Source organism: Leptinotarsa decemlineata, unplaced genomic scaffold (genome assembly GCF_025532065.1).
Source record: "Leptinotarsa decemlineata unplaced genomic scaffold, Ldec_3_MD MMD2_tig00001064_RagTag_RagTag, whole genome shotgun sequence".
Lineage (NCBI taxonomy): Eukaryota > Metazoa > Arthropoda > Insecta > Coleoptera > Chrysomelidae > Leptinotarsa > Leptinotarsa decemlineata.
The window spans coordinates 8,482,456-8,510,039 of NW_027412558.1; the positions used below are offsets into that span (position 1 = coordinate 8,482,456).

Here is a 27,584-nt window from a genome sequence, read left to right on the forward strand (position 1 = left end):
TGGGTTGGCGAAAGAGCTGGGCGTCAGCTCCCATGACCAAAAGGTCAAAAATCTCTGAAGGTGGGTGCCCACAATTTGAACGATCTTCTTTGCTTTTGCGCAATCAAAACGATTTTTTTTGGATCGGATCATCACGTGTGATGAAAAAAGAAATATCTACGACAAAACCCGCCAAAAAGACCATGATTACTGTATAGTGGCCAGCGATTGGTGTGATTCACTATAATTTACTGCAACCAGGCCAAACCATCACAGCAGATGAGTCCTATTATGATGAAATCGACTAAATTTACCGAAAATTGCGTCAGCAGCAGCTAGTACTGGTCAACAGAAGAGGTCAGATCTTACTCCACGACAACGCCCGCCCAATGTTTCACTGGTTGGATGGAAGAGCAATTTCTGCCTTGATTCGTCATGCGCAGACGTTGAATTCTGCCATTTGTTAGGTTAGATTAGTATCCCTTGTACTGAGTAACCTTTCAATAAAAGCATTTATTATTATTATTATTATTAATTCATCGTTCGAAAATTAAACGAATTGTGGGTCGAAGTTTTGCCTCACCCACCATACTCCCCACATCTCTCACTAATCGAATACCATCTTTTCAAGCACTTCGATAACTTTCCCACTAGTAAAATCTTCGCCAATCAGGATCAGACAAAAACAGCCTTCGTCGATTTCATCGAATCCCGAGCACACAATTTATATGCTGACTTAATTAATAGACTTCTGTCATGTTGGCAAAAGTGCACTGATTAAAATATTGCTTGTTTTGATTAAATTGGATAAGTTTAAAGTAGACTCATAAAAACGGACAAAACTTTTGAAACATACAAATACAAAACCATCCGGTCTAAAGAAATTCACAGGTCTGCCCTATAGGCTTCCCAGTTTATTTTTCGGGGGTTTTATATGCCGATGATCTGAAACTTTTTTCATCAGATATATTCCAATTCTCCCTACTTCTCGTATTAATTAAGGTAAGTTCATTGCCTACGTTTAAAATATCTTAGTTATTATTCATGAGAACGTTCATTGGTGTCACTGCTCCCTCAGGTCAGGTGGTGTGCATTGGCATCTCAGCCAATTATGAGCTCGTGCAGACCTTCACTAGTTCGTCAACATCTCTGATTGACAGCATTTCCTGACTATCCTAAGAAAGGCACGCTGTCAACAGCCATCTTGGGTTCCAACAGGTTGGAGCCTGGCTCCCTTACCCTTTGGACTGAGGTTCGTCAGGAAGGCAAACGGGTCAAAAACTGATTGTATGAGATGACGGCATGAATATCCTCAGACATCAGTGCCGTCCTTCACGTGGACCCCTACCTGGCTGGGGTATTTGGATGAAAATATTGTTCATCTTTCAACGGGGGACATGAGGGCCTCACTCAACAGAGTGTCTGGGCCTTCTATATCGGGAGGAGTCGTCTACAGCATAATCTATAGCTTCCCTAACTAACGGATTATCGTGGGTTTCTGCGCAATCAAAGACTTGGCTGAATGGACTAAAGGCACTCTGATCCAATGACGGTTCCCTTAACCTTCCCACACCAGACATCTTCAGTTTGACTTCATTATTTCTAATGTTTTTCGAATAATCATTATGCATGTTTTCGGTGTATCTGAGGGTTCTTATACGAGAGCACTATGAAGATTTCCACTTTTCGTGGTTCCAATTTTCAAGTTAGACCAATCCACAGCTAAAAGGAATTCTGAGTAACCCCCGGGGAAACCCCTAAATACTTAACTCTGATAGTTTTTGTTGAGTACCTATTCATTTTGAGTTGTGTTGCTCCAGAATTCTTCCGATATGGAGGTTAGCGGACATTTCTAGCATTTGTTCAATTTATACCGTGTTTTTATTTTTTTGAAAAACATATTCTTAGCATTCCAAACTTCACATCCTGTATCGAATTTCAAAATAGAGGTAGCGATGAAGTGGAAATAGAAAAAAACAAGAATATTGCAATTTCTGGTGAGTTATGTTGCGCCATCTCGTAATGAGAAGTATAAACTATTATTTTATAAATGCTGGCACCAAGAAGATCACTGTTATCTTGTGACATATATTTTGCGTGGTTTGCAACATATATAAAAGTCCTTTCTATCACAGACTTATTTCTCTATATTCATTAGTACTCTCAACTCATTTCTCCTTCAAACATAAAAAATTGAGTCTATTTGTAGAGTTTGCAATTATTGAATCATATTAAAGTCCGTTTTATTTCACTTGTAATACTGCTATACATATTAATAACCTGTCATTCTCCAATGTTTTTTCTCAAACTTGATACCTATTTTTGTTCAAATCTTCAAGCTCCAATAACCTAATTTTAGTCACTTTCCATAGCACGAGATTTCATTTGTGTTCTTATTTAACATTATAATTAGCCAAAAAGATTTTGAATTAAAATTATTCAGAATAATTCATGCAACGTATTCCAGATGAGGTTAATAAATAAACATGAAAGCTGATACATACACGTTCTGATATTCTAGCAGATCTAAGCAGATCACAAGAAAAATTCGACCTCTAACCTGCCTGATATGATTCATCCAATCAGTTACTAACTGAAAATAGTTGTTTGTGTGCTTATGATTGGCTAATCTAGAATATCAAGCAGTCTTTTGTTACGCGACAGCGGCATTGCCAAAGCTACTCTGTTAGAGTAGATGTCCTTCCAAGGATTATTTCGAAACAGCTTGACATTTTTTATTAATAACTCACCAGCTGAAAGTAATTATCCTTTGAAGGATAAGTTATAGTATGTTCTAGTATGTAGGAAGCAGTGGAAAACATATTTTTTTTTCAGGTTTCTAATGGACCAAAATTTGTGGAACATCGCCTCACAAATCTTTCTAGTTTATTAATCTCTGAACTCCTAGACTTTCAATTCTTGATAAAATCAGACAAAAAGAAGATACCAAGTCGTACAAAATGAACGTACTTTTTTCATGAATCTAGACGGATGAAAAGAAACAAAAGATCAAAAATCGAATTCTTCTGGCAGCTAAAAGTAAGAACCTTTGTCTACCTTAATCCTCCGGACTATTTTTCAAAAGGAATCGGCAACGCTGTTTCAATGTAACTTGTCAGTGAACTTGAAGCATGAAATAGGTAATTCATTTTTCATTTCATTTCTATCACTTTGGTGCAGTTTTTCACAAGATGACTTCCCACTTGAGTAAGTTTGCTTTGGATAATATTTTCTACGTAATCCAGATAAATTGAAAACGTATAGGTATATGGGAATGAATATTGTGGGAATCCCAGAAAAACGTATGAATTTTTTCAAGTCGTGTTAAATTTCAAATCTTTTCAATATCAAATATTTTTATGCAATTTACATGAACTGAAAATGCATCTCATCTGAAAATGCAATCTCAAAAAACCGTTTGAATTTTCAACGTCAGGTTAAATTTTAAATTTTTTCCACAGTTGGATTAGAAGGTTGTAGATTTTCAAAGTTCAATAATCATTATTATCGAAAAATAGGTACTCATAGTATGTGAATTCTAGACTTTTGATAAACAAACGATAAAAAATACCTCAACAAAGTATTCCAAAGTGAATATTTTCAAACTTGTGTGATGAAGTCCAGTTCATTTTTGAACCAACATTCATAAAAAATTATAAAAATTTAGGTATAACTGGTAGTAATACTTTAAAGGAATAAGAAAGCAGTTTTTATCTTATACTTACATTTCGCTAAATCCTGATAAACAATTTACCTAATTTTTTTATATCGTTTCAGCTCAAGAACAAATAACACTTCGAAGCAGACAACTGAATCCCTGTGACCATTTGTTCTGGAGAAGCAGAGGTTATGCAGAGAGACCAGATAACTGGGAAGGTAGGATCCATTTTTTTCATCAAACAGTTCAGTTTTAAAACACAGATCACGAATATTTTTGACTTACTTTTGTTTTCAGCTTGTATCCCATCTACTTTTCTTGACCTTATTCGTCAATACCCTCAACCTATTTCAGACGATTTTAATCAACTGATTTACCATATTTAACCTCATATTTCTCAAGGAGAAAACCCATTTCAAATAACAAATTTGGTATTCTATGTTCTATTTGAGAAAATCAAGAAAAAAAATGATTTCTAATTTAAATTCACCTAGTATTAGAAAAAAGAATATGGTCAAATAAGATAAGAACAGTTCAATAGATCAACTTTTTGACGTTATTTTCGGAATAACTTCTGTACCGTTCAGTATATACCCATACAATGCTATATTTTTCAAAAGTTATTTTCTGTCAGAATCGAATAAGGAATGCAATAAATCTCAATCCATTTCGAAAAACATAGTTTTGATATCTGATTGATATCTATGACTTTTACACGAAACTTTTTGATAACTCTTTAATCACAAATTAGCTCGATCTGATACACACTATATTTTTGTTTCAGATATATTAGAGGAGATTGGATACTATGCTAGTGGTATGTAGTACTATTATACGTACTCTGTTAGTACTGCATTCAAAACAATAAGTTGAATTTTCATTTTCCTCAAAAAATATTCATTCATTCATCAATTTCTATTTTGTCCAATCCTGCAATCCTGATATGCACCTTTTGCAATGTTCTTGGGCTCTCCCAGAAATTCAGTTTTCATCCCCTCAATCGTCGCAGAACACCGTCCTTTCATAGGTCTTTTCAATCTTGGAAATAATAAAAAGGCACATGGGGCAAATCTGGTGAATACGCTGGCTGAAGCACAATTACGGTGTTGTTTTTGCCATGAATTAGTTTTCCACAATACCGGACGTTTTCTTTGTATTGCTTCTCGTAGGCGGTGCATAACCTTGACATTTGATCGTACTTGGTGTGTTTTTGTTGATCTTGGCACTCCTGCGGGCCCTTCCATTGAGACTTTGGTTTCGATGTCATAACGGTATACCCATGATTCGTCACCAGCTATGACTCTTTCAAGCAAATCTGGATCGTCGTTCTGAGCGATGCTCATGCCATGTTTTTTTTTGTTCAAAATCCAGCAATTTAAAAACGAACTTCGTTGACACGTTGGGCATGACACGCTTCATGCCCAAAATTTCCGAAAAATTATATCCAACCAATATGCCTACATCTTCAGCAACTTCTCTAATAGTGACTCGATGATTCTCCATAACAATTTTCTTCACTTTCTAAACTTTCGGTTGTTGATGTTCTGGAGCGTCTAGGCCGAGGATCGTCATTCACATCTTCTCGACCTTCTATGAAAAGCTTGTATCACTTTTAAACATTTTTCTGACTCAGAGTTAAATCGCCGTATACCACTGTCGACATTTCAAGTGTTTTTTGAGCACTTTATTCAATTCATTACATAAAAAATGATGAAAATTTTAATAATTTTTGTCGATAGCAGAAAATCGCCAAGCACGTAAAACATTTCTGAATTTTATGCCTCCCACCAACAAACAAAATATGCTAAACAGCTGAAACTGTGAACATATCTCCGAGACGAGTGTAGCAACATAAAGAAAATCGCTAATTGAATGTACGTAGCCCGCCAAATTTGAACATTCACCTTATTTTTTTAACACGCTTTTATTAGCTTCACCTGTATGTATGTATATATTTTTGATTGTTTGCTTGTAACTCTCAAGCTCGGGATCTGTATTTAACAGAACTATCGACATTATTATTGCTTTATCTATTCGCGGGCAGATGGCGCTGTACGTAACTTCCTTGTATTTCTTCATCTGAAAAAAGGATTTTTTTTTTATTAACACGCGCGTCTGCTGCCTTGTTTGTACCCTCCTTTGCGCGCCTGCTGCCTTGGTCTTGGTAGCTGATTTTCAGGCTCCCTTTCCGGAATCGGAAAATATCAATGGTAATTTTTCTAAACAATATACGGCTGATTGATCCCAAAGTTCAGATAAAATAAATATAGTTTAAGAAGCCTAAAAAAAAGCTTTCATATCATACGAAACTGAAAATTGAAAAATAAATATAGTTTACAAAACTAAAAACACACTTTTAAAGAAAATCGAAAAGTTAAAAATATTTTTTTAAATAAGCTAAAACAATAACGAACGAAAAATACTAGTATTATTGTTAAAAAAGCGACGGGCGCTTGATATACAAAAAATATGGCACAACGCGATGTTCTTTAAAAGCGTGTTATTTAGTTTTTTAAACTATATTTATTTTTTGAACAGCCTCGTATACCTTCTGCTGTTATTGTTTTCTCGTTTTCAATATGAAGTTCCAAATGCTAATATTATTAAATTATAAATGGAGATGGCCATCTAACATCTGTGGGTTTTTGGTGAGTTGGGCTACCACTAACCTCATCACAAATGCTGCCAAACTTTACCCATAGACAGTGTTGCTATACTGAGAAAAAATTTAGTCCCAAAAATTAGAATGCAGCATACCAAATTTCATGTAATGAGTATAACACTCACATTATCATGGTGAATGAGAATAAATAGAGTTTCACTAAACCCAAATAAATAATAGCGTATTTTTTGTAAATAACTGAGATATGGGATTCAGAAATCTAGAGACTTGAAAGAAATTTCACTACTCACTCAGTAGCCCACAAGTAGTCTTCAAAGTCAAACTTAATTTGCCCTCATTGCCCCCAAACGACAGCGCCATTTGTGGATGTCTTATGAACATTCAGAATAACCCGAATACAATCATATCAATAATAACACTTCAGTTGATAATGATTAAATTACTTGAAACTACTATCTTCAGATCAATAATGGTAATAAAAACAATTTCTAGAGGGCACACTGAAAAAAATGGAAGTGAAGTATACCGCCAGAGGTACGTATTTCGGTAGATCTGAAATCTTGGCATTTTGTAAGTTTCATTTGTAATTCCAAGCAAGTTTCAGAATTTTTCTGGGACTTTGTACATGTTGAAATGAAAGTATTTTCAAACTGACACATATGCGTGTTCCCTATTGAAGGTCTAGCTAGATAAACAGAGCAGTGCCGAATCTACTGCAATTTGAGATAGACTCAACATTGTGTGGTCCAAGTAAAACAACATTTTGAAATCCTTTGGAGTTTTGAACCTTCCTCTCACTTTGGAATTTTTCCACAATCTTTTGTAAACAGGTGGAGAAGTATAAAGCCAAAACCTTTCTTCCTAAAAACCAATCTCTCCTGAAAATATACCCCTTACAATTCATATCATAATATGCTTTTAGATACTGAAGGATCTTACCATGAGGAAGAAAGTGAGTATGAGGAAGAAGCTGAATTTGAAGAAGAGAGTGAATATGACGAAGAGGAAGATTCCGCTGAAGAAGAAGAAGATTCCGAAGATGAGGAATATGAAGAGCATATGACAATTAGCAACGAGAATAATCCTAACAATGACGCGTTCTGGAGATTGAGAGGTTATAGTGAACGTCCTGATAATTGGAGAGGTGAATCTGTCTCAGTATCTTCAAACTCATAATAACTAAACTTCTTTCAGAACTCATTCCATGAGGAAAATGAGGCATTCCGACTACGGACACATATTTCACTATGAAATAATAAAAACAATTTTGAAATAATTTGTTTATTATATATATATATATATATATATATATATATATATATATATATATATATATATATATATATATATATATATATATATATATATATATATATATATATATATATCAATAGGACCTGAGCACCCATGAGTATGATTTAATGAAAAACCTAAAGGTTGGGTTAAATTAAAAAGGGATTTACGCGTTGACTGACCTATCAATAATCCGATTGGAATCTTTGATATATTTTTTTTCAGACACACAAATCGTTTGAAAATTCATTATCTCCGTTAGAAATGAATTGTGGAAAATCGCAAACCCATGCTAAAACTTTGGTGCACTTGAAACCTTTGAGAAGTGAAAAGTGGGGGGAAATTTAACAAAAGGTTTTGTTCAGCTTTCATAAATTCAAATACTAATTGAGGCTAGGATCTTGCCTAACTCAACACTAAAAAAAAAATTTAACCCAAATGGGTAAAATTTTTTAGTATTTGACATAATGAAGTACCTACTTGAAAAGATTCCTTGGCAAATTACCCCTCAACTTGGGTGTTTTCACTTCTCCAAGGTTTTTACGTGCACACCTAAATACAACCGACGGCATAACGCTAAAAGTCACTTTGCACTTCAGGACTATGAAAATCATATATTTTAAAATGTATAAAATGACCACCTAATTGAAAAGGTTTTTTCTATACATTATTATCATTTTCACTATTTTATGTGATAGAAAAGAATTCAGCGTTAGAAATCAGTTCTGTTAGCATGAAATAAAAAAAAACTTTAGAAAAAGCGAGTCTTAATAATTGACTACCTGCTTCTCATATTAGATGTCTGAATAACCTCCAAATTCCAAATCGTCTCAATTGCTGAGGAGTTCCAGTGACAGAGGGCGTACATGGGAAATCTAACTTTCAGCGCCCTCACCGATTGAATTTTATCCTGTTCCGGTTACCCCGGTCACAGAAGAGGAAACAATGCCCGGTCCACATTCAGGTCAAATAAGTGCACAGACTCCGAACGAACCAAAGTCGATATTGATCAATAAGAACAAGAAGCAAGACGTGTAACAGTGTGAAGTACAAATAATGCATGTATGAATTTTTTCAGATAGGCTTATAGTTTTATTTATATATCCATATCCAAGATGACTTCTCATCTAAGTAAGTTTGATTCATATTCTAAGTTAATTCTTACAAAGTGAGGGATTCCCAGAAGAACATATTTATGCCAAGGTATATTCGTATTTCGCATGTTTTCAGTTGTAAAATTTTGTTTTCCTTTTGTTGCTAATGCAAATAATTACACATGCACATAGATATGAAGTATACACACAGTGGCTCAAAAATTTATTTGTGATGCACTGTTTGGAACCTTAGGTATAATATTGAATCCAGACCTAATACTTGCATGACTCCATAACTGAATATGTTCATATTGAAGAAAATCTAGTATGCATTTCGTTGAACAGTTGACATCTACTTGTGATACACTGTTTGGAACCTTTGGTGTAGTTTGAGTTTTTTCCCAACACCAAACCTGTATTATAAAATCTCCACACCAAGTGATCATCTTCATCTCCGAAAATTTACCGCAAAAAACTTTACAGGGCGTGAATAACTTTTCGGTAAAATCCACCCGTCAAGTTTGTTCGGGGAATAGGGATCAAGTGATACCTTATTAAGAAAGGATTTTCATCCCATCTATATTGTAGCTTGATTTTCAAAGATAGATCCACTCTTTTATAAAGTATAAAAGTGTACTATGTGCCCCACAAAAAATCGAAAGGACATAAATTGGTTCATCGAGAAGGCCACACATTGCCCCCTTGTGATATTTAATAATCACACATATTTTGCGATTAATATGGAGGAGCTCTGTTTCATTAGAAAAGCATATTCTGCTCATTGTACGTAGGGTCGTTTTATGTGATAGTTGTTAGAGCTAGGCCGATGGCATTTTATAGTAGATCAATGTATATATCGCCTGTTGAATTGCCAGGACCTACACTGAATTTCCACTAAAATACCTGCATTTACATTAAATTTTTGGAGATGTGTATTTGGCGGAAAAATCTTTGGATTAGTATTAGCCCAGTAACGACAGTTATGGCGATTCAACAAACAATTTTAAAAATACAGTCGTCCCAAAAACAGACATTAAATGAGAAATTACAATTGAAGGCTCGTTCACTAAATATTTCGTAAAATTACAAGCGACGGACAGAGTCGTCGTTATTAAGTTATTGTTAATACACTTGTATCTATTGGGTCGGCATCAGGTATAAACAGGTAAGTCGACACTAGTAATTTACACCCAGTTGTATAATAAATAAATCCCATATCAAAATAAGTCCTGTTTCATTGCGAATACGATTATATAGGGCTGCCTACGAATGACCTGGCCTGAATGACGGTTGGCGAGCTTGAAACATAAAACTTTGGTGCCTCTTTCACGGCTCAAAACGGAGTGGAGGCTCAGATGGTTGCACGTGCGTATCAACCTTATATCCCTAGGGTCACAGACAGAATTAGAAAACTATTGGGTATACAACATTAAAACTATTTTCAAACCCACTAAGAAGATACAACAAAGTCTCAGGTCGGCTAAAGACAAGAGAGAGAGCCACTATCAGTGCACTTGTGGGAAAGTATATATCGGGACCACCAAAAGATCCATGGGAACAAGGCTGAAGTAGCATGAAAGAAACTGCAGACTAGGTTAAACGGACAAGTCGGCTGAGGTGGAACAGGCACTCAGTGACGGAAACCACAGGAGTCTGTTTGAATACACGAAACTCATCGCCCCCAACCAGGGATACCATAGCCGACTGGTAAGGGAGGCAATAGAGATCCACAAACACGCGGATAATTTCAACAGAAAAGAAGAAGCTTTGAACCTCAACCGAATATGGAATCCCATTCTAAGAAGTTCAAGAATAGGAAACAGCATGGCAAGTCGAAAAGGGTCGACGAATGTTATTAACAATTTACCTAATCCAAGAACAGGTATCAGAACACGAAACTACCTGAGTCAACATGAACAGGCTTTACGCAATTTACCTAAGCCATGTCAACATAAATACGCCTTACGCAGACGTAATATCTAATGGTAGCCGGCGGTTCGACGTGGGTGCTTTGTTCACTCACTCAATCGGCCGGTGTGTAGGTCAATGTTTCAAGCCCCAGGCTGAACGCTCGATTTTCACTTGCTATCGTTTAACCCGTGTTAGGAATCACACGTTAAAAGGTAAGACCTCGTTAGTCCTTAGCTCGCACAAGTTTTTACTTCTGAGGGTTGTCGTTCGTACGGGTGCAATAGCTGGTTAACGGAAAAAACATTTTAAACATATTTTATCGGATGTATAAACCTCTGAGGAAGCTAGCGACTCGCGCCAGCGAAACTTCAGGAAAAAATTCCAAAAATTGACGGCTTTCAAACCCAAAACATAGTGATACAGATTAAATTGAGACAATGTACTTACTACTTATTATAACGTACTATTCATTGTCAGTATATGGTAATAAAAAATGATTGAAAAGTGTTTTTATGATTTTAACGACTCTGTGATTGAATATAACGTTGAAACTTATTATCATAAATTTTATAAGAAATGAAAAAAGTTGCACCAATGGTTTTTTTAATTCTCGTCATATGTTGGCCAAAAAATTGCGACATTATGCATGACGATATTTTCATTCAATGGTATGATAAAACATTTCATTAAAATCATTTTTCATTTCATATTCCAAAAGATAACTTTTAGGTACACGTTATTACTTCTACCGCTGAAGAAAGGCCAAAATCTTTGGATTCTCAATTCTCAAGGCTATAGAGCCAGTTGCTCTAAAATAATACTCAGTATTCACTAGTATATCGCTATCCTTCTCAATTACACGGACAAGTAGTATACACACTATCTTTCATCCGAGGGACGCACCGCACACATACGGGACAGTTCTTTCGAACCTATCTAAAGAAATGAACTTTAAATGTTCAAGCCCGTCTCGGATATACCTACACAGTAGGTTGAATGGACTGACGCCTATCAGAAAACAACTACTCCACTGGCTAATACCACGAACGGCGTTGGATTATACCCGACAGGCGTCAGTGCAGGAATCTTCACAGAAAATTTCCTACATATATGCAATTGACAATACAACTGAAAGAGTCGACCTTCAATTTTGGAACAGGCACACTTGCAGATCGGTTTCGGGCTCCTTAGCCACTGGTCAGTGCAAAATAGTGACCATCATCGACCTACAGTCAATAATATTTCATAAATTCTTTCAGAGTACTTCATTCCTCGTCTTGAGTTGGAGCGAACATCAAAAATGTCACCCCATCTAGTGGACGAGGTACGAACCAACTGCATATCCGAAATTTGGCCGATTCCTCTGAATAAGGAAGAAAAACTTTCTTATTAGTCAGTTGGCTATGCTTGAATACAGGCAGTCAGTAAACAAATCTAAACAAATGAACTTTAAATGTTCAAGTCCGTCTCGGATATACCTACACAGTAGGTTGAATGGACTGACGCCTATCAGAAAACAACTACTCCACTTGCTAGTACCACGAACGGCGTTGGATTATATCCGCCACTCGTCAGTCACTATTTTGCACTGACGAGTGACTAAGAAGCCTGAAACCGGTCTGCAAGTGTGCCCGTTTCAAAATTGAAGGTCGACTCTTTCAGTTGCATTGCCAATTGCATATGCAGGAAGTTTTCTGTGAAGATTCCTGCACTGACGCCTGTCGGATATAATCCAACGCCGTTCGTGGTATTAGCCAGTGGAGTAGTTGTTTTCTGATAGGCGTCAGTCCATTCAACCTACTATGTAGGTATATCCGAGACGGGCTTGAACATTTAAAGTTCATTTCTTTAGATTTGTTTACTGCCTGTCTTTAAGCATAGCCCACTGACTAATAAGAAAAGTCTTTCGGACCTCTTTGTCTGACAATCTCTGAAATCCCACTGATTTAAACAACCATTTCATCAATTCTATACTATTTCATAAGCCTGGAGTACTTATTTCTCAGTGTGAGAAAAATACAGGTCATATTTAATTCAACAATGTATGCCCCACTTCAAAAGTATAGAGATAATTTGTTTGGATATTTACCCTACCACAATCTAAAAAATAAACAAAAGTGAATCATTAACAAGGGAAGAAGTATTTACAAATATTACCTACAAATCGAATGAACTGTGTAAAAAATAAAATTAAACGATGGTAAACGTTCCGGAAAGTAATCCTTCATCAAAAACTTTTGTAAATAACACCCCAAACCATATCAGGTATATTTCCTTTGCCAAGCGTTAAAAGATCTTTGGAAAATCAATTAAAAAGCATATTGATCATTTGTTTATGTTACTGTCAATTCAGTCTGCGTTGAGGTTTTAGATGCACAAGTGTTTCACTGCCTGTTATTTCCGATAGTATAAGAGCTAATTTTATGGAGCAGAGCTATGCTGCAACTCTGCTCCATAAAATTATTATCAACAAAACTCCATCTTACCTCTGCATGATAATTTAAGCAGAATTCTTTTTAATGCAAAACCCAAACGAGATAGAATGAAAAAATCAGTTATATATAGAATAGTGTGTGGTGAATGCTCTGCACTATATACAGGCCAAACCGTTAAAAACTTTGACGTATGGCTCCGTGAACACGTCTCTTTCGATAAACAATCTTCAATGTATGAACATCTACAAGAATCAAAACACAAGATAAGTAAAGATAACCTAAAAATCCTATACATATGTAATAAAAGGAAAGAAAATGAGTTTGTTGTAAGCTAGGAAATTAACAAATCAATTAAAAACCCCTAAACGAGCAACTCGATTTATGTAGGTCTCCACTCTTGAATTTATAAGTTTAACAACCCCTATAGTCTTCAGTGTTGAATTTTATAGTTGCCATCCTTGTTCATTCAACTACCTCTCCTTCTAGCTTACCTAGAAACTTCCGATATAACCGAGTTTTCACATTTCACATGTCAGTTTTATATTTGATAATGGGTTGAAACACAAAACCGCTCGTAAAAATAAAATAACTAGTGAAAATTAGACAAAAGTGTTTTTATTCATTTCCTTAAAGTGTTAACTTCTTTCTGAAAAAAAGAACTATAAAAATTTATCTTTTATTAGTAATTACAAATTATTTGATAGACAACAATCATGAATGAAAATATTCCTCACTAATACAAGCTGTTAGCCTTGCACATACTTTCTGATGATGAGATTTCATTTTTAGATCGTAGAAGGTTAGTAAAACTCAGAAATGTTCAGAAAAAATGACTTTAGTTAAAATTGCATATCTAAAAAACTGTAGTCCTGGGGAAAGGATCTTGGTCCAACTAGTAAACTTACTTTCAAATTGAAAAATGCTAGCTGAATTTTATCCTGATAAAGTTCTAAAGCACTCATCATGACATACTTCTTTCAGCTAAGAAACAATTAACTTTAAGAAGCAGACAATTGAATCCGTGTGATCATTTGTTCTGGAAAAGCAGAGGTTATTCAGAGAGGCCACAAAACTGGAAAGGTAAGTGAGGGTGTTGATAAGAAAAAATCCAGACCTAATTCACTTGCATGAGCCTGAAGTCTATCCATAGCTGAATATGATCATATTGAAGAAAATCTTATATTCATTTCGTTGAACATTTGACATCTACTTGTGATGCACTGTTTGGAACCTTTGGTGTAGTTTGGGTTTTTTCCCAACACCAAACCGTTATTTTAACACCTTGACACGTGTTTCGACCACCAAGTCATCATCTTCATGAGGAAGATCTTACTCTTGTTGTTTCTGCTATCCCTAAATATGTTCGTCACCTTTTCCATACACCACAGTTATGATACTTATGATCATCTAATGATAAGATGAAGTTGGTGGGCAAAAAATGTTTTGAGAAATCTGTTTTCAAGATTCCTTTCATGAAAAAAAAAATGTTACATTTGTTTCTAGACAAAAGTCCAGTTCAAATTATTAATATACATATATTTATTTTGTTATAATTTATATATTTAGGTCTTCTCAGAATAATTTCGCTTCTTTTATAGGTAAATCAACATGATGTCTATAGATGGTGATTTGAAAATGCACGATTTGAACATTTACCAATGCTAAATTAAAATAATCATTGTATCTCATACTGTCTACCTGAGTATTGAAAACAGTTGTCTCAAATATAGGTAGGCTTTCACGGCTGGCGTCAATGTTTCGATTGGTTTCCGGGTTTTGGGTATAATTTCCAAACGTTTCAACTGCAACTGCGGCAGTCATCTTCAGTAGCGTGGTCGAAGTACTCTTCTTGACGTGTCAACTGAAACTGAAGTATTCTTTTCTGCCGTGTAATTAATAGTGCTGATTTTCCGCGCACATCAAGGAAGGTGATCAACTACACCATAAGGTGTACAGGAAGAAAACACACACAGATCGATACCTACATAATGGATCTAACCATCATCCAAAACAGAAAGGAACCGTCATCAACACCCTAGTGAACAGAGCTTTGAGAATATGTGAAGAAAGGTACATCGACGATGAAATAAAACACCTAACAACTGTGTTACAAACGAACGGCTACGACAAAAAAGACATAATCCACGCTACATATCTAAGGGAGAAGAAGAGAAACACCAGTGATGATCAACCCCAAGGCACTGTCTGTCTGCCATACATAGAAGGTGTCACCAACCGACTTGGAAAAATTCTAAAGAAGGAGAAAATTAACACCATCTTCAAACTAACGAAGAAAACATCGGAGTACCTGAGATCAACAAAAGACAGTGGTGAAGTCTATATCGGTCAGACAAAAAGAAGCATTGGTACCCGCCTAGTCGAGCACAAACGGAGTTGCCGATTGGAACAGACCGAGAAGTCTGCAGTCGCTGAACATTCATTGTGGGGACGGGGAGCAAGATCCTGTTCGAAAATACCGAGAGGCTAGCAACGTCAAATCATTATTCAACAAGAATGTATTTAGAAGCCATAGAAATACACAAATACCAAGAGAACTTCAACATATCTACCAAAGATCTGGCACACAGAATTGTAAAGCGCCAAAACGAAGCCAAGCCATCCAAATCGCGCGGGGAGTACGCGCGAACCCGCCACTAGTGAAAGTGCGCGGAAAATCAGCACTATAAATAACACGGCAGAAATGAAAGCTTCAGTTTCAGTTGACGTCAAGAAGAGTACTTCGACCATGCCACTGAAGATGACTGCCGCAGTTGAAACGTTTGGAAATTATACCCACATGAGGTTGAGTGGAAGAACAACTCAGTAGCACTTGTGCTAACTAAGTTGAACTTCGCCTTTTGTTATGTCAACAACTAGCTCTCTAATTTATTTAAATATTTGTATGTAACTACAGCTGGGTAACAATAAAGACGATTATTATTATTATAAGACCACTCCAAAACCCTGAAGCCAATCGAAACGGTTGTTTCAAAACTATCAGAATTTTGAAAGTTGTATTTTCTTAATTTTTATTTTCAGATATTCCGGAGGAAATGAGAAATTTCAATGGTATGTAATTTATTTTCATAATCCAGTGTTAATCTGTTGTATCATCCGAGACACCCGCCAAGTGAAGGTTATTAGATTGCATAAAATTATTATTAACAAAGCTTCATTTCACCTCTACAGGAAAATTACTTTCTAAACAGATGTTGATAACCTCACCGTTTTTCGCTTGGATTTTTTTCGACGAGTTACTAAATCTATGCTATCTACAATGACATAACGGAGTCAATAAAACGAGTCACACTACAAAATCTCCATTGATAAAATCCTTTCTGCATTGTAAAGCAATAATGACCTAGTAAACAAGCTGCCTGTATAAGTCTCTTAGCATTATAATATATTGAAATAATATGTATGATTTTTTGTACCTTGGGATATTTGTTTAATGTTAAGTGAAAGATCAATTTGATGATGATTTTTTCAAATTTACTTTCGTCTTAAATTATCGAAAAATCACTGTTATTTTAATCTACATCTCTTTGTTTTGAACCCAAATTGAACCCAAATTTGTTCCAGATAGTCACACGATTGATATTCCAAAATTACAAATTTGAAAATAATTTTAAGATACATACCAACGCCTCCACCTCTTGAACCTCTGTCTTTACGAATGAATGTATAACCCATAATGTTCAGCATATTGGTCAAAATGTTATCTGACAGCCACGTTTCTGATACTCCAATAATATCGAAATTTTCTTTCAATAAAAGGGATTTGAATTCTGCAAAATGGCCAATCAAGGACCTAGTATTGTGAAATGCAACATATATTTCCCTCATGTTTCCACCTGCAATATTTTTATATTACAATATCAAAAAAAACAAAAAAAATATATAAATTGAAAAAATATATAAATAAATATAAATATATTAAATAACAAATAATATTCACTAAAAATAGAAAAGGAAAAGAAAAATATTTCTGATGTGTCATTTTTGTGTATCCGGCTATTTACATAAATTTAGTATAGCTTCTTCTGTTTTCAGTAGAGTTCTCTTTCCATCAACCACAGTAAATAGGTTTCCATTGTTCGTCCAAACGTTATTCTTCCCCAGCTTATCTTTAGCAAAGTTCAACAAATCGAATCGACTTTTGATTAGGTCTTCAGCTAGCACCATATTGCTTCCTTTGAGCTGCCTCAATAATAAATAATAAATGGTAATAAAAAATGGTTGAAAAGTGTTTTTATGATTTGAACGACTCTGCGATTGAATATAAAGTTGAAACTTATTATCATAAATTATATAAGAAATGAAAAAAGTTGCAAAAACGGTTTTTTTAATTCTCGTCATATGTTGGCCAGAACATTGCGACATTATGCATGACAATATTTTCATTCCATGGTATGATAAAACATTTCATTAAAATCATTTTTCATTTCATATTCCAAAAGATAACTTCTAGGTACACGTTATTACTTCTACCGCCGAAGAAAGACCAAAATCTTTGGATTCTCAATTCTCAAGGCTGTAGAGCCAATTGCTCTAAAATATTACTCAGTATTCACTAGTATATCGCTATCCTTCTCAATTACACGGACAAGTAGTATACACACTATCTTTCATCCGAGGGACGCACCGCACACATACGGGACAGTTCTTTCGGACCTATCTGAAGAAATGAACTTTAAATGTTCAAGCCCGTCTCGGATATACCTACTACACAGTAGGTTGAATGGACTGACGCCTATCAGAAAACAACTACTCCACTGGCTAATACCACGAACGGCGTTGGATTATACCCGACAGGCGTCAGTGCAGGAATCTTCACAGAAAATTTCCTACATATATGCAATTGGCAATACAACTGAAAGAGTCGACCTTCAATTTTGGAACAGGCACACTTGCAGACCGGTTTCGGGCTCCTTAGCCACTCGTCAGTGCAAAATAGTGACCATCATCGACCTACAGTCAATGATATTCCATCCCCCCATGCCCCTCCCGGGTTGTGTGCCCAGGTCGCAAGCTCCCTCCTTACGGAAATGCTTCCGCAGGTTTGGACCTGGCGACCCTTTCCTTCCACCCCCGTTTCTTAAGGAAACGGTCCTCAATCCAGCTGCTGGCACTTCAGCAAGATTGATATCTAACCTCTTTTGGTTGGAAACCAGCCTTTAGGTGCTTTTATTTCCCTATCTATTCGCGTTTTGAAAATTTTTGGCTCTTGTTTGTCGCGGTATTCCTGACTGAATTTTTGCATGGGGGCCCCCAAAGCTAACGGCGGCCAGAGTTGTGATAGTCGGGCTTTTCCCAGTGAAGCTGAGAAATGTGATTTTAAAATTGACTCGCGGTTTTGCTGAAAGAGAATATATGGTTAATATCCACTGGAATATTATACTTACCGGAGCCGCCTGACGGCGACTCGCGGGGGAGGTCTGCTGTTAATGATATTCCATAAATTCTTTCAGAGTACTTCATTCCTCGTCTTAAGTTGGAGCGAACATCAAAAATGTCACTCCATCTAGTGGACGAGGTACGAACCAACTGCATATCCGAAATTTGGCCGATTCCTCTGAATAAGGAAGAAAAACACTCTTATTAGTCAGTGGGCTATGCTTGAACACAGGCAGTCAGTAAACAAATCTAAACAAATGAACTTTAAATGTTCAAGTCCGTCTCGGATATACCTACACAGTAGGTTGAATGGACTGAAGCCTATCAGAAAACAACTACTCCACTTGCTAATACCACGAACGGCGTTGGATTATATCCGCCACTCGTCAGTCACTATTTTGCACTGACGAGTGGCTAAAAAGCCTGAAACCGGTCTGCAAGTGTGCCCCTTTCAAAATTGAAGGTCGACTCTTTCAGTTGTATTGCCAATTGCATATGCAGGAAGTTTTCTGTGAAGATTCCTGCACTGACGCCTGCCGGATATAATCCAACGGCGTTCGTGGTATTAGCCAGTGGAGTAGTTGTTTTCTGATAGGCGTCAGTCCATTCAACCTACTATGTAGGTATATCCGAGACGGGCTTGAACATTTAAAGTTCATTTCTTTAGATTTGTTTACTGCCTGTCTTTAAGCATAGCCCACTGACTAATAAGAAAAGTCTTTCGGACCTCTTTGTCTGACAATCTCTGAAATCCCACTGATTTAAACAACCATTTCATCAATTATATACTATTTCATAAGCCTGGAGTACTTATTTCTCAGTGTGAGAAAAATACAGGTCATATTTAATTCAACAATGTATGTCCCACTTCAAAAGTATAGAGATAATTTGTTTGGATATTTACCCTACCACAATCTAAAAAATAAACAAAAGTGAATCATTAGAGAATTTGCTGACGGGTAATAAATAATAAACAAGGGAAGAAGTATTTACAAATATTACCTACAAATCGAATGAACTGTGTAAAAAATAAAATTAAACGATGGTAAACGTTCCGGAAAGTAATCCTTCATCAAAAACTTTTGTAAATAACACCCCAAACCATATCAGGTATATTTCCTTTGCCAAGCGTTAAAAGATCTTTGGAAAATCAATTAAAAAGCATATTGATCATTTGTTTATGTTACTGTCAATTCAGTCTGCGTTGAGGTTTTAGATGCACAACTGTTTCACTGCCTGTTATTTCCGATAGTATAAGAGCTATCGATTCCAATAACATGATTTTAGTTCTCCTTGACTTCAACAGAGATTTCGATATCATTAATTAGAATTTTCAGTTGATGATAATAAGTCATATCGGTCTCTCCAGAAATGCCGCTATAGTGTACCACAAGATTCAAATCTTGACCCGCTTTTATTTGCCGTCTATACATCACAACTGATCAATTGTTTGCAATTTTTAAGTTTGCATTGAAAGTGACCTTGTGTAGGAGTTTGGTTTTATCAGGTATTCAACTACGTTGATGTTTTGGATAAACCATTTATGACCAGCACAATGAAACAAACAATACAAAAAGTACAAAATTTTTGTTTACAATACGGTATTCCTAGAGAGAGAGAAATAATTCTATACATCCTGAATGACGTTGGCTGGTAGAATATGAATAACAAACTATCTATGCTGCAACTCTGCTCCATAAAATTATTATCAACAAAACTCCATCTTACCTCTGCATGATAATTTAAGCAGAATTCTTTTCAATGCAAAACCCAAACGAGATAGAATGAAAAAATCAGTTATATATAGAATAGTGTGTGGTGAATGCTCTGCACTATATACAGGCCAAACCGTTAAAAACTTTGACGTATGGCTCCGTGAACACGTCTCTTTCGATAAACAATCTTCAATGTATGAACATCTACAAGAATCAAAACACAAGATAAGTAAAGATAACCTAAAAATCCTATACATATGTAATAAAAGGAAAGAAAATGAGTTTGTTGTAAGCTAGGAAATTAACAAATCAATTAAAAACCCCTAAACGAGCAACTCGATTTATGTAGGTCTCCACTCTTGAATTTATAAGTTTAACAACCCCTATAGTCTTCAGTGTTGAATTTTATAGTTGCCATCCTTGTTCATTCAACTACCTCTCCTTCTAGCTTACCTAGAAACTTCCGATATAACCGAGTTTTCACATTTCACATGTCAGTTTTATATTTGATAATGGGTTGAAACACAAAACCGCTCGTAAAAATAAAATAACTAGTGAAAATTAGACAAAAGTGTTTTTATTCATTTCATTAAAGTGTTAACTTCTTTCTGAAAAAAACAACTATAAAAATTTATCTTTTATTAGTAATTACAAATTATTTGATAGACAACAATCATGAATGAAAATATTCCTCACTAATACAAGCTGTTAGCCTTGCACATACTTTCTGATGATGAGATTTCATTTTTTAGATCGTAGAAGGTTAGTAAAACCCAGAAATGTTCAGAAAAAATGACTTTAGTTAAAATTGCATATCTAAAAAACTGTAGTCCTGGGGAAAGGATCTTGGTCCAACTAGTAAACTTACTTTCAAATTGAAAAATGCTAGCTGAATTTTATCCTGATAAAGTTCTAAAGCACTCATCATGACACACTTCTTTCAGCTAAGAAACAATTAACTTTAAGAAGCAGACAATTGAATCCGTGTGATCATTTGTTCTGGAAAAGCAGAGGTTATTCAGAGAGGCCACAAAACTGGAAAGGTAAGTGAGGGTGTTGATAAGAAAAAATCCAGACCTAATTCACTTGCATGAGCCTGAAGTCTATCCATAACTGAATATGATCATATTGAAGAAAATCTTATATTCATTTCGTTGAACATTTGACATCTACTTGTGATGCACTGTTTGGAACCTTTGGTGTAGTTTGGGTTTTTTCCCAACACCAAACCGTTATTTTAACACTTTTGACACGTGTTTCGACCACCAAGTCATAATCTTCATGAGGAAGATCTTCCTCCTGTTGTTTCTGCTATCCCTAAATATGTTTGTCACCTTTTCCATACACCACACAGTTATGATACTTATGATCATCTAATGATAAGATGAACTTGATGGGCGAAAAATGTTTTGAGAAATCTGTTTTCAAGATTCCTTTCATGAAAAAAAAATGTTACATTTGTTTCTAGACAAAAGTCCAGTTCTAATTATTAATATACATATATTTATTTTGTTATAATTTATATATTTAGGTCTTCTCAGAATAATTTCGCTTCTTTTATAGGTAACTCAACATGATGTCTATAGATGGTGATTTGAAAATGCACGATTTGAACATTTACCAATGCTAAATTAAAATAATCATTGTATCTCATACTGTCTACCTGAGTATTGAAAACAGTTGTCTCAAATATAGGTAGGCTTTCACGGCTGGCGTCAATGTTTCGATTGGTTTCCGGGTTTTGGGTATAATTTCCAAACGTTTCAACTGCAACTGCGGCAGTCATCTTCAGTAGCGTGGTCGAAGTACTCTTCTTGACGTGTCAACTGAAACTGAAGTATTCATTTCTGCCGTGTAATTAATAGTGCTGATTTTCCGCGCACTTTTATTAATGGAGGGTTTTGCGCGTACTTCCCGCGCGATTTAGATGGCTTTGCTTCCCTTTGGCGCTTTTCAATGCTGTGTCCCAGATCTTTGGTAGATATGTTATCTCTTCCTTTCTATTATAGTTCTCTTGGTGTTTATGTATTTCAATGGCTTCTAAATACATTCTTGTTGCTAGCCTCTCGGTATTTTCGAACAGGATCTTGTGTTCCCCGTCGGACAGTGCATGTTCAGCGACTGCAGATTTCTCGGTCTGTCCCAATCGGGAACTCCGCTTGTGCTCGACTAGGCGGATATCAATGCTTCTTTTCGTCTGGTCGGTATAGACTTCACCACATTTACATGGAATCCTGTAAACTCCCGCTGATTTGAGTGGGCCTCTGTTGTATTTTGCTGATCTCAGATACTTCGATATTTTCTTCGTGGGTTTGAAGACGGTGTTGATTTTCTCCTTGTTTAGAACGTTTCCGATTCGGTTGGTCACCTTCTATGTAAGACAGATAGACAGTGCCTTGGGGTTGATCTTCACTGGTGTTTCTCTTCTTCTCCCTTAGACGCGTAGCGCGGATTATGTCTTTTCTGTCGTAGCCGTTCGCTTGTAATACAGTTGTTAGGTGTTTTATTTCGTTGTCGACGTACCTTACAGTCATCCAATGAGAGACTGAAGAGGAAATTCAACCAGCTTCAGAGAACACAGCTCAATAATCCAAAACTAGACATTTGAGCTGGTTGTTATCAATAAATCCAATCGACCACTCACCAGTGACTAAAACAAGTTTACTAGCTAAGGGAGGAAAATTCAGCGTAATACCATTGACAATACCCACAGGAGAAATCGTCGCGAACATAGAAGCCGGAATTGAAAAATTACCTGCTGATGATTCTGAGAAAATCCAAACATCCGAAAGCCGTCATAAGAAGTCTCAATGCTGTCGAAAATATTATCATTCTGCCCGCCGACAAAGGAAACGCAACAGTGGTCTTAAACACTTCGGAATACAAAAGCAAACTCAATAACCTTGTCAGTCAAAAAACGTACAAAAGATCACAAAAAAACCCAGCAGAGAAAATCTTGAGAAAGACCAATCAACTGATGAAAGAATCTTCGTTACCACAAGAAGAAACTTTGCATATGAGAAGCATTACCACCGAAGCTCTATGGATTACCGAAAATTCACAAAGAGGATGTACCACTGAGACCGATATCAAGTGCCATAGGATCAACAACCTTCAACCTCGACAAGAATTTGTCGGATATGCTGCACTTGGGAACATTAAGACGTACGTCAGAGACTCCCACTGACTTCATCAAACGAATGAAAGGCATCACCTTGGAGCCAAACGGTATTCTAGTTAGCTTCGATATTGTATCCTCATTCACAAATGTACCACTCGATGAATACCTCGCAGCTACACACAGGAGATCTTTTCACAATATACCATCTTATTTCGACATTCACTAACGACAACTTATTTTTAAAGGAATGGAACCTGTTATGAACAAGTTGATGGAGTCGCCATGGGCAATCCACTCAGCTCAGTAGTGGTAAATTTCTACATGAAATAATTTGTAGAAAGAGCCATTGAAATCTCAGAAAAACGACCGAAACACTGGTTGAGGTATGTAGATGTTCGGTGTTTTGAGCCATGGAAAAGGAGAACTTCAGAACTTCCTAAATCATCTGAATAGCTTTCATCCTAAAATCCAGTTCACCATGGAATTAGAAGAAAACCTCCAAATCCCATTCCTGGATGTTTTAGTCATCAAGGAAGGTGATCAACTAAACCATAAGGTGTACAGGAAGAAAACACACACAGATCGATACCTACATAATGGATCTAACCATCATCCAAAACAGAAAGGAACCGTCATCAACACCCTAGTGAACAGAGCTTTGAGAATATGTGAAGAAAGGTACATCGACGATGAAATAAAACACCTAACAACTGTGTTACAAACGAACGGCTACGACAAAAAAGACATAATCCACGCTACGCGTCTAAGGGAGAAGAAGAGAAACACCAGTGATGATCAACCCCAAGGTACTGTCTGTCTGCCATACATAAAACGTGTCACCAACCGAATTGGAAAAATTGTAAAGAAGGAGAAAATTAACACCGTCTTCAAAATAACGAAGAAAATATCGGAGTACCTGAGATCAACAAAAGACAGTGGTGAAGTCTATATCGGTCAGACAAAAAGAAGCATTGGTACCCGCCTAGTCGAGCACAAACGGAGTTGCCGATTGGAACAGACCGAGAAGTCTGCAGTCGGTGAACATGCATTGTGGGGACGGGGAGCAAGATCCTGTTCGAAAATACCGAGAGGCTAGCAACGTCAAATCATTATTCAACAAGGATGTATTTAGAAGCCATAGAAATACACAAACACCAAGAGAACTTCAACAGAAAGGAAGAGATAACATATCTACCAAAGATCTGGCACACAGAATTGTAAAGCGCCAAAACGAAGCCAAGCCATCCAAATCGCGCGGGGAGTACGCGCGAACCCGCCACTAGTGAAAGTGCGCGGAAAATCAACACTATAAATGACATGGCAGAAATGAAAGCTTCAGTTTCAGTTGACGTCTAGAAGAGTACTTCGACCATGCCACTGAAGATGACTGCCGCAGTTGAAACGTTTGGAAATTATACCCACATGAGGTTGAGTGGAAGAACAACTCAGTAGCACTTGTGCTAACTAAGTTGAACTTCGCCTTTTGTTATGTCAGCAACTAGCTCTCTAATTTATTTAAATATTTGTATGTAACTACAGCTGGGTAACAATAAAGACGATTATTATTATTATAAGACCACTCCAAAACCCTGAAGCCAATCGAAACGGTTGTTTCAAAACTATCAGAATTTTGAAAGTTGTATTTTCTTAATTTTTATTTTCAGATATTCCGGAGGAAATGAGAAATTTCAATGGTATGTAATTTATTTTCATAATCCAGTGTTAATCTGTTGTATCATCCGAGACACCCGCCAAGTGAAGGTTATTAGATTGCATAAAATTATTATTAACAAAGCTTCATTTCACCTCTACAGGAAAATTACTTTCTAAACAGATGTTGATAACCTCACCGTTTTTCGCTTGGATTTTTTTCGACGAGTTACTAAATCTATGCTATCTACAATGACATAACGGAGTCAATAAAACGAGTCACACTACAAAATCTCCATTGATAAAATCCTTTCTGCATTGTAAAGCAATAATGACCTAGTAAACAAGCTGCCTGTATAAGTTTCTTGGCATTATAATATATTGAAATAATATGTATGATTTTTTGTACCTTGGGATATTTGTTTAATGTTAAGTGAAAGATCAATTTGATGATGATTTTTTCAAATTTACTTTCGTCTTAAATTTTCGAAAAATCACTGTTATTTTAATGTACATCTCTTTGTTTTTTTTCCAAAAATGATAAAGAGCTTATTATTTGGGTTTTCTCAAATTTCAATTTGTGCATTGAAGTACTATACTATCATTAATCATTTAGGAAAAAAAAAACTGGTGTAATACTGATTATTTCTTTCAAAGCAATAGGTGAGAGGTGAGATGGTCAAAAACATTCATCCTTTGGACTTCTGGTTTTGTAATGCTGTTTGCTATCGTAATATTGCTATTAAATTTTTAATCGAAGGTGATTTTATAGATAAGAAGCTGAGATTTTGAGATTGCAAAGCAGTAGTTTTTGAAACATCAACCCTTTTCCAAAAAAACAAGTATATATAAAAATTATCTTTTATTAGTGATAACACATTCCATAGATGAAAATCATAAATATGAGTTTCTGACTAATACATAGCTATTAGGCTTGCATATACTTTCAGATGATCAGAATTTATTTTCTTGTTCATGAAAGGTTAGTAGATATCTAGTAAAATCACTTATGTCAAAAACTGTAATTCTGGTGAAAAGTGGTATTTGTCTAACTAGTACTCACTTTCAAATTGAAAAATGCTATCATGACACACTTCTTTCAGCTAAGAAACGATTAGATCTCAGAAGCAGACAATTGAATCCGTGTGATCATTTGTTCTGGAAAAGCAGAGGTTATTCGGAAAGGCCACATAACTGGAAAGGTAAGTTACAATGTTGATGAGGAAAAAATCAAGACTTGCACTTTCATGAATCTGAAGTCAAACCAAAACTGAATGTGATCATATTGAAGAAAATTACATATGCATTTCATTGAACATTTGATATCTAGACAAAAAACACAATTCCATTATTAGATCTTGAATTCAATGCGGGGATGAGAATATGAGATTTTGAAATTTGTGATGGAAATACGTTTCTGGCAAATTCAATAAATTGAAACTACTGTCAATTCCAAGATCTTTTTCAAAAGATAATGAAATGAGAAATAATGTACTTGTCAGAATTTTGTGATAGGTACTGGAATCTACCTGAAATTTTGAAGATTAGAAAGTTTTATTTTTTAATGTTTTTTTTTCAGATATTTTGGAGGAAATGAGAAATGTCAATTGTACATAATTCATTTTCGTAATCCAGTGTTGATCTGTTGTCGTATCCCTGACACCCGCCAAGTGAAGGTTATTTGACTGTATTTTTTATATTCATTGAGTGTGAATTTATTTTTGTTAGAAAACGGAGAATCTGTCAATATCCTTTTGTAAAAAATAAATAACCTTGAACCCCAATCAAAAAGCTTTATGTCACTTTCTGAAAATGAAAATTTCTCCTATTTTCCTGTCCCATTTTTTTACGGCGTTGGATTAGGAAAGATCTCAGATTGGAGACAGTGAAGGCGAACTCTTCATGTTGGAAAAGTATTTATATTTTCATAGTTTACTTGTGTGAAGGGGTTAAAATTTCTAAAATAAAGAATACTTATTTTCCCAACTTATAGTTCAATAATTCGTAATTCCTAGATGACAATGAATAAATATGAAGGGGTGCGGAAAAATTAATATGAGGATGCATTTGCTTACCCATATGACTATCAGGAGAAAGATCACTATGAGGAAGAAGACTATAACTATGATGGAAGTCTACGAAAAAGCAGACTTCGGAGAAAAGATTACTATGAGACAGAAGACTGTGAAAAAGAAAAATTACTATGAGAGAGAAGACAAAGATTGCAAAAAAGAATGAGACTATGATGAGGAATATTACTCTTTGTTAAAATGTTTTTTTTTTGAAAACTGAGAAATGAAACTTCTTATGTTTTAACCACTTGTATTTGTAAGTAACCCTACTGCAGTTCTCAACTCCAAAATCAGTAATTACTAATTCCTAGATGACGCTGAATTCTATGAAGAGGAGAAGGAGGAATATGATTTTGAGTGGGAACATTAATATGAAAAGGAAAATAAAAATGGATGTGAAGGAGATGAGTAAGAGGAGGAAGATGAATATGAGGAGGAAGGAGACTACAAAGATGATGAATATGAAGAATATGGAAGAAAAAGCAACAAACGTAATCCTAATAACAATACTTTCTGGAGATTGAGGTTATGTAGAACATCCCGAAATCTGGAAATATTTGGCTCAGTTTTCATAAAGTTCTGTAGGCACTTCAAATATTTAATTGCCCAGTTCATTTTTACCTTTTTTTACATAGA

At 35.7% G+C, this 27,584-nt stretch overlaps 2 protein-coding genes across 4 annotated transcripts; both read left to right on the forward strand.

The window, feature by feature from the left end:
- The first annotated feature begins 3,056 nt into the window (after nt 1-3,056).
- Nucleotides 3,057-7,536, forward strand: LOC111512117 (uncharacterized). 3 transcript variants are annotated; one of them, XM_023168212.2, is made up of 5 exons: nt 3,057-3,186; nt 3,757-3,855; nt 4,422-4,454; nt 7,183-7,404; nt 7,455-7,536. In XM_023168212.2, the coding sequence occupies exons 1-5, from the start codon at nt 3,171-3,173 to the stop codon at nt 7,466-7,468; spliced, it is 384 nt and encodes a 127-aa protein (XP_023023980.1). In that variant the 5' UTR covers nt 3,057-3,170; the 3' UTR covers nt 7,469-7,536. The 3 variants fall into 3 exon arrangements, with proteins under 3 accessions (XP_023023980.1, XP_074031731.1, XP_074031732.1); XM_074175630.1 differs by having other exon boundaries at nt 7,183-7,536; XM_074175631.1 differs by lacking the exon at nt 4,422-4,454 and having other exon boundaries at nt 7,183-7,536.
- Nucleotides 7,537-7,594: 58 nt separating this feature from the next.
- LOC111515664 (uncharacterized) lies at nt 7,595-27,584 on the forward strand. Its single transcript, XM_074175629.1, has 7 exons — nt 7,595-8,684; nt 13,975-14,073; nt 16,033-16,062; nt 21,050-21,148; nt 24,891-24,920; nt 25,980-26,078; nt 26,456-27,584. The coding sequence occupies exons 1-7, from the start codon at nt 8,669-8,671 to the stop codon at nt 26,491-26,493; spliced, it is 411 nt and encodes a 136-aa protein (XP_074031730.1). The 5' UTR covers nt 7,595-8,668; the 3' UTR covers nt 26,494-27,584.

Excerpts from the sequence above, each read along its gene's own strand:
- LOC111515664 (XM_074175629.1), top strand. Across the intron at positions 14,074-16,032 it reads GAGGCCACAAAACTGGAAAG|ATATTCCGGAGGAAATGAGA; the intron begins GTAAGTGAGGGT and ends TTTTATTTTCAG. Across the intron at positions 21,149-24,890 it reads GAGGCCACAAAACTGGAAAG|ATATTCCGGAGGAAATGAGA; the intron begins GTAAGTGAGGGT and ends TTTTATTTTCAG.
- LOC111512117 (XM_074175630.1), top strand. Across the intron at positions 3,856-4,421 it reads GAGACCAGATAACTGGGAAG|ATATATTAGAGGAGATTGGA; the intron begins GTAGGATCCATT and ends TTTTTGTTTCAG. Across the intron at positions 4,455-7,182 it reads GATTGGATACTATGCTAGTG|ATACTGAAGGATCTTACCAT; the intron begins GTATGTAGTACT and ends ATATGCTTTTAG.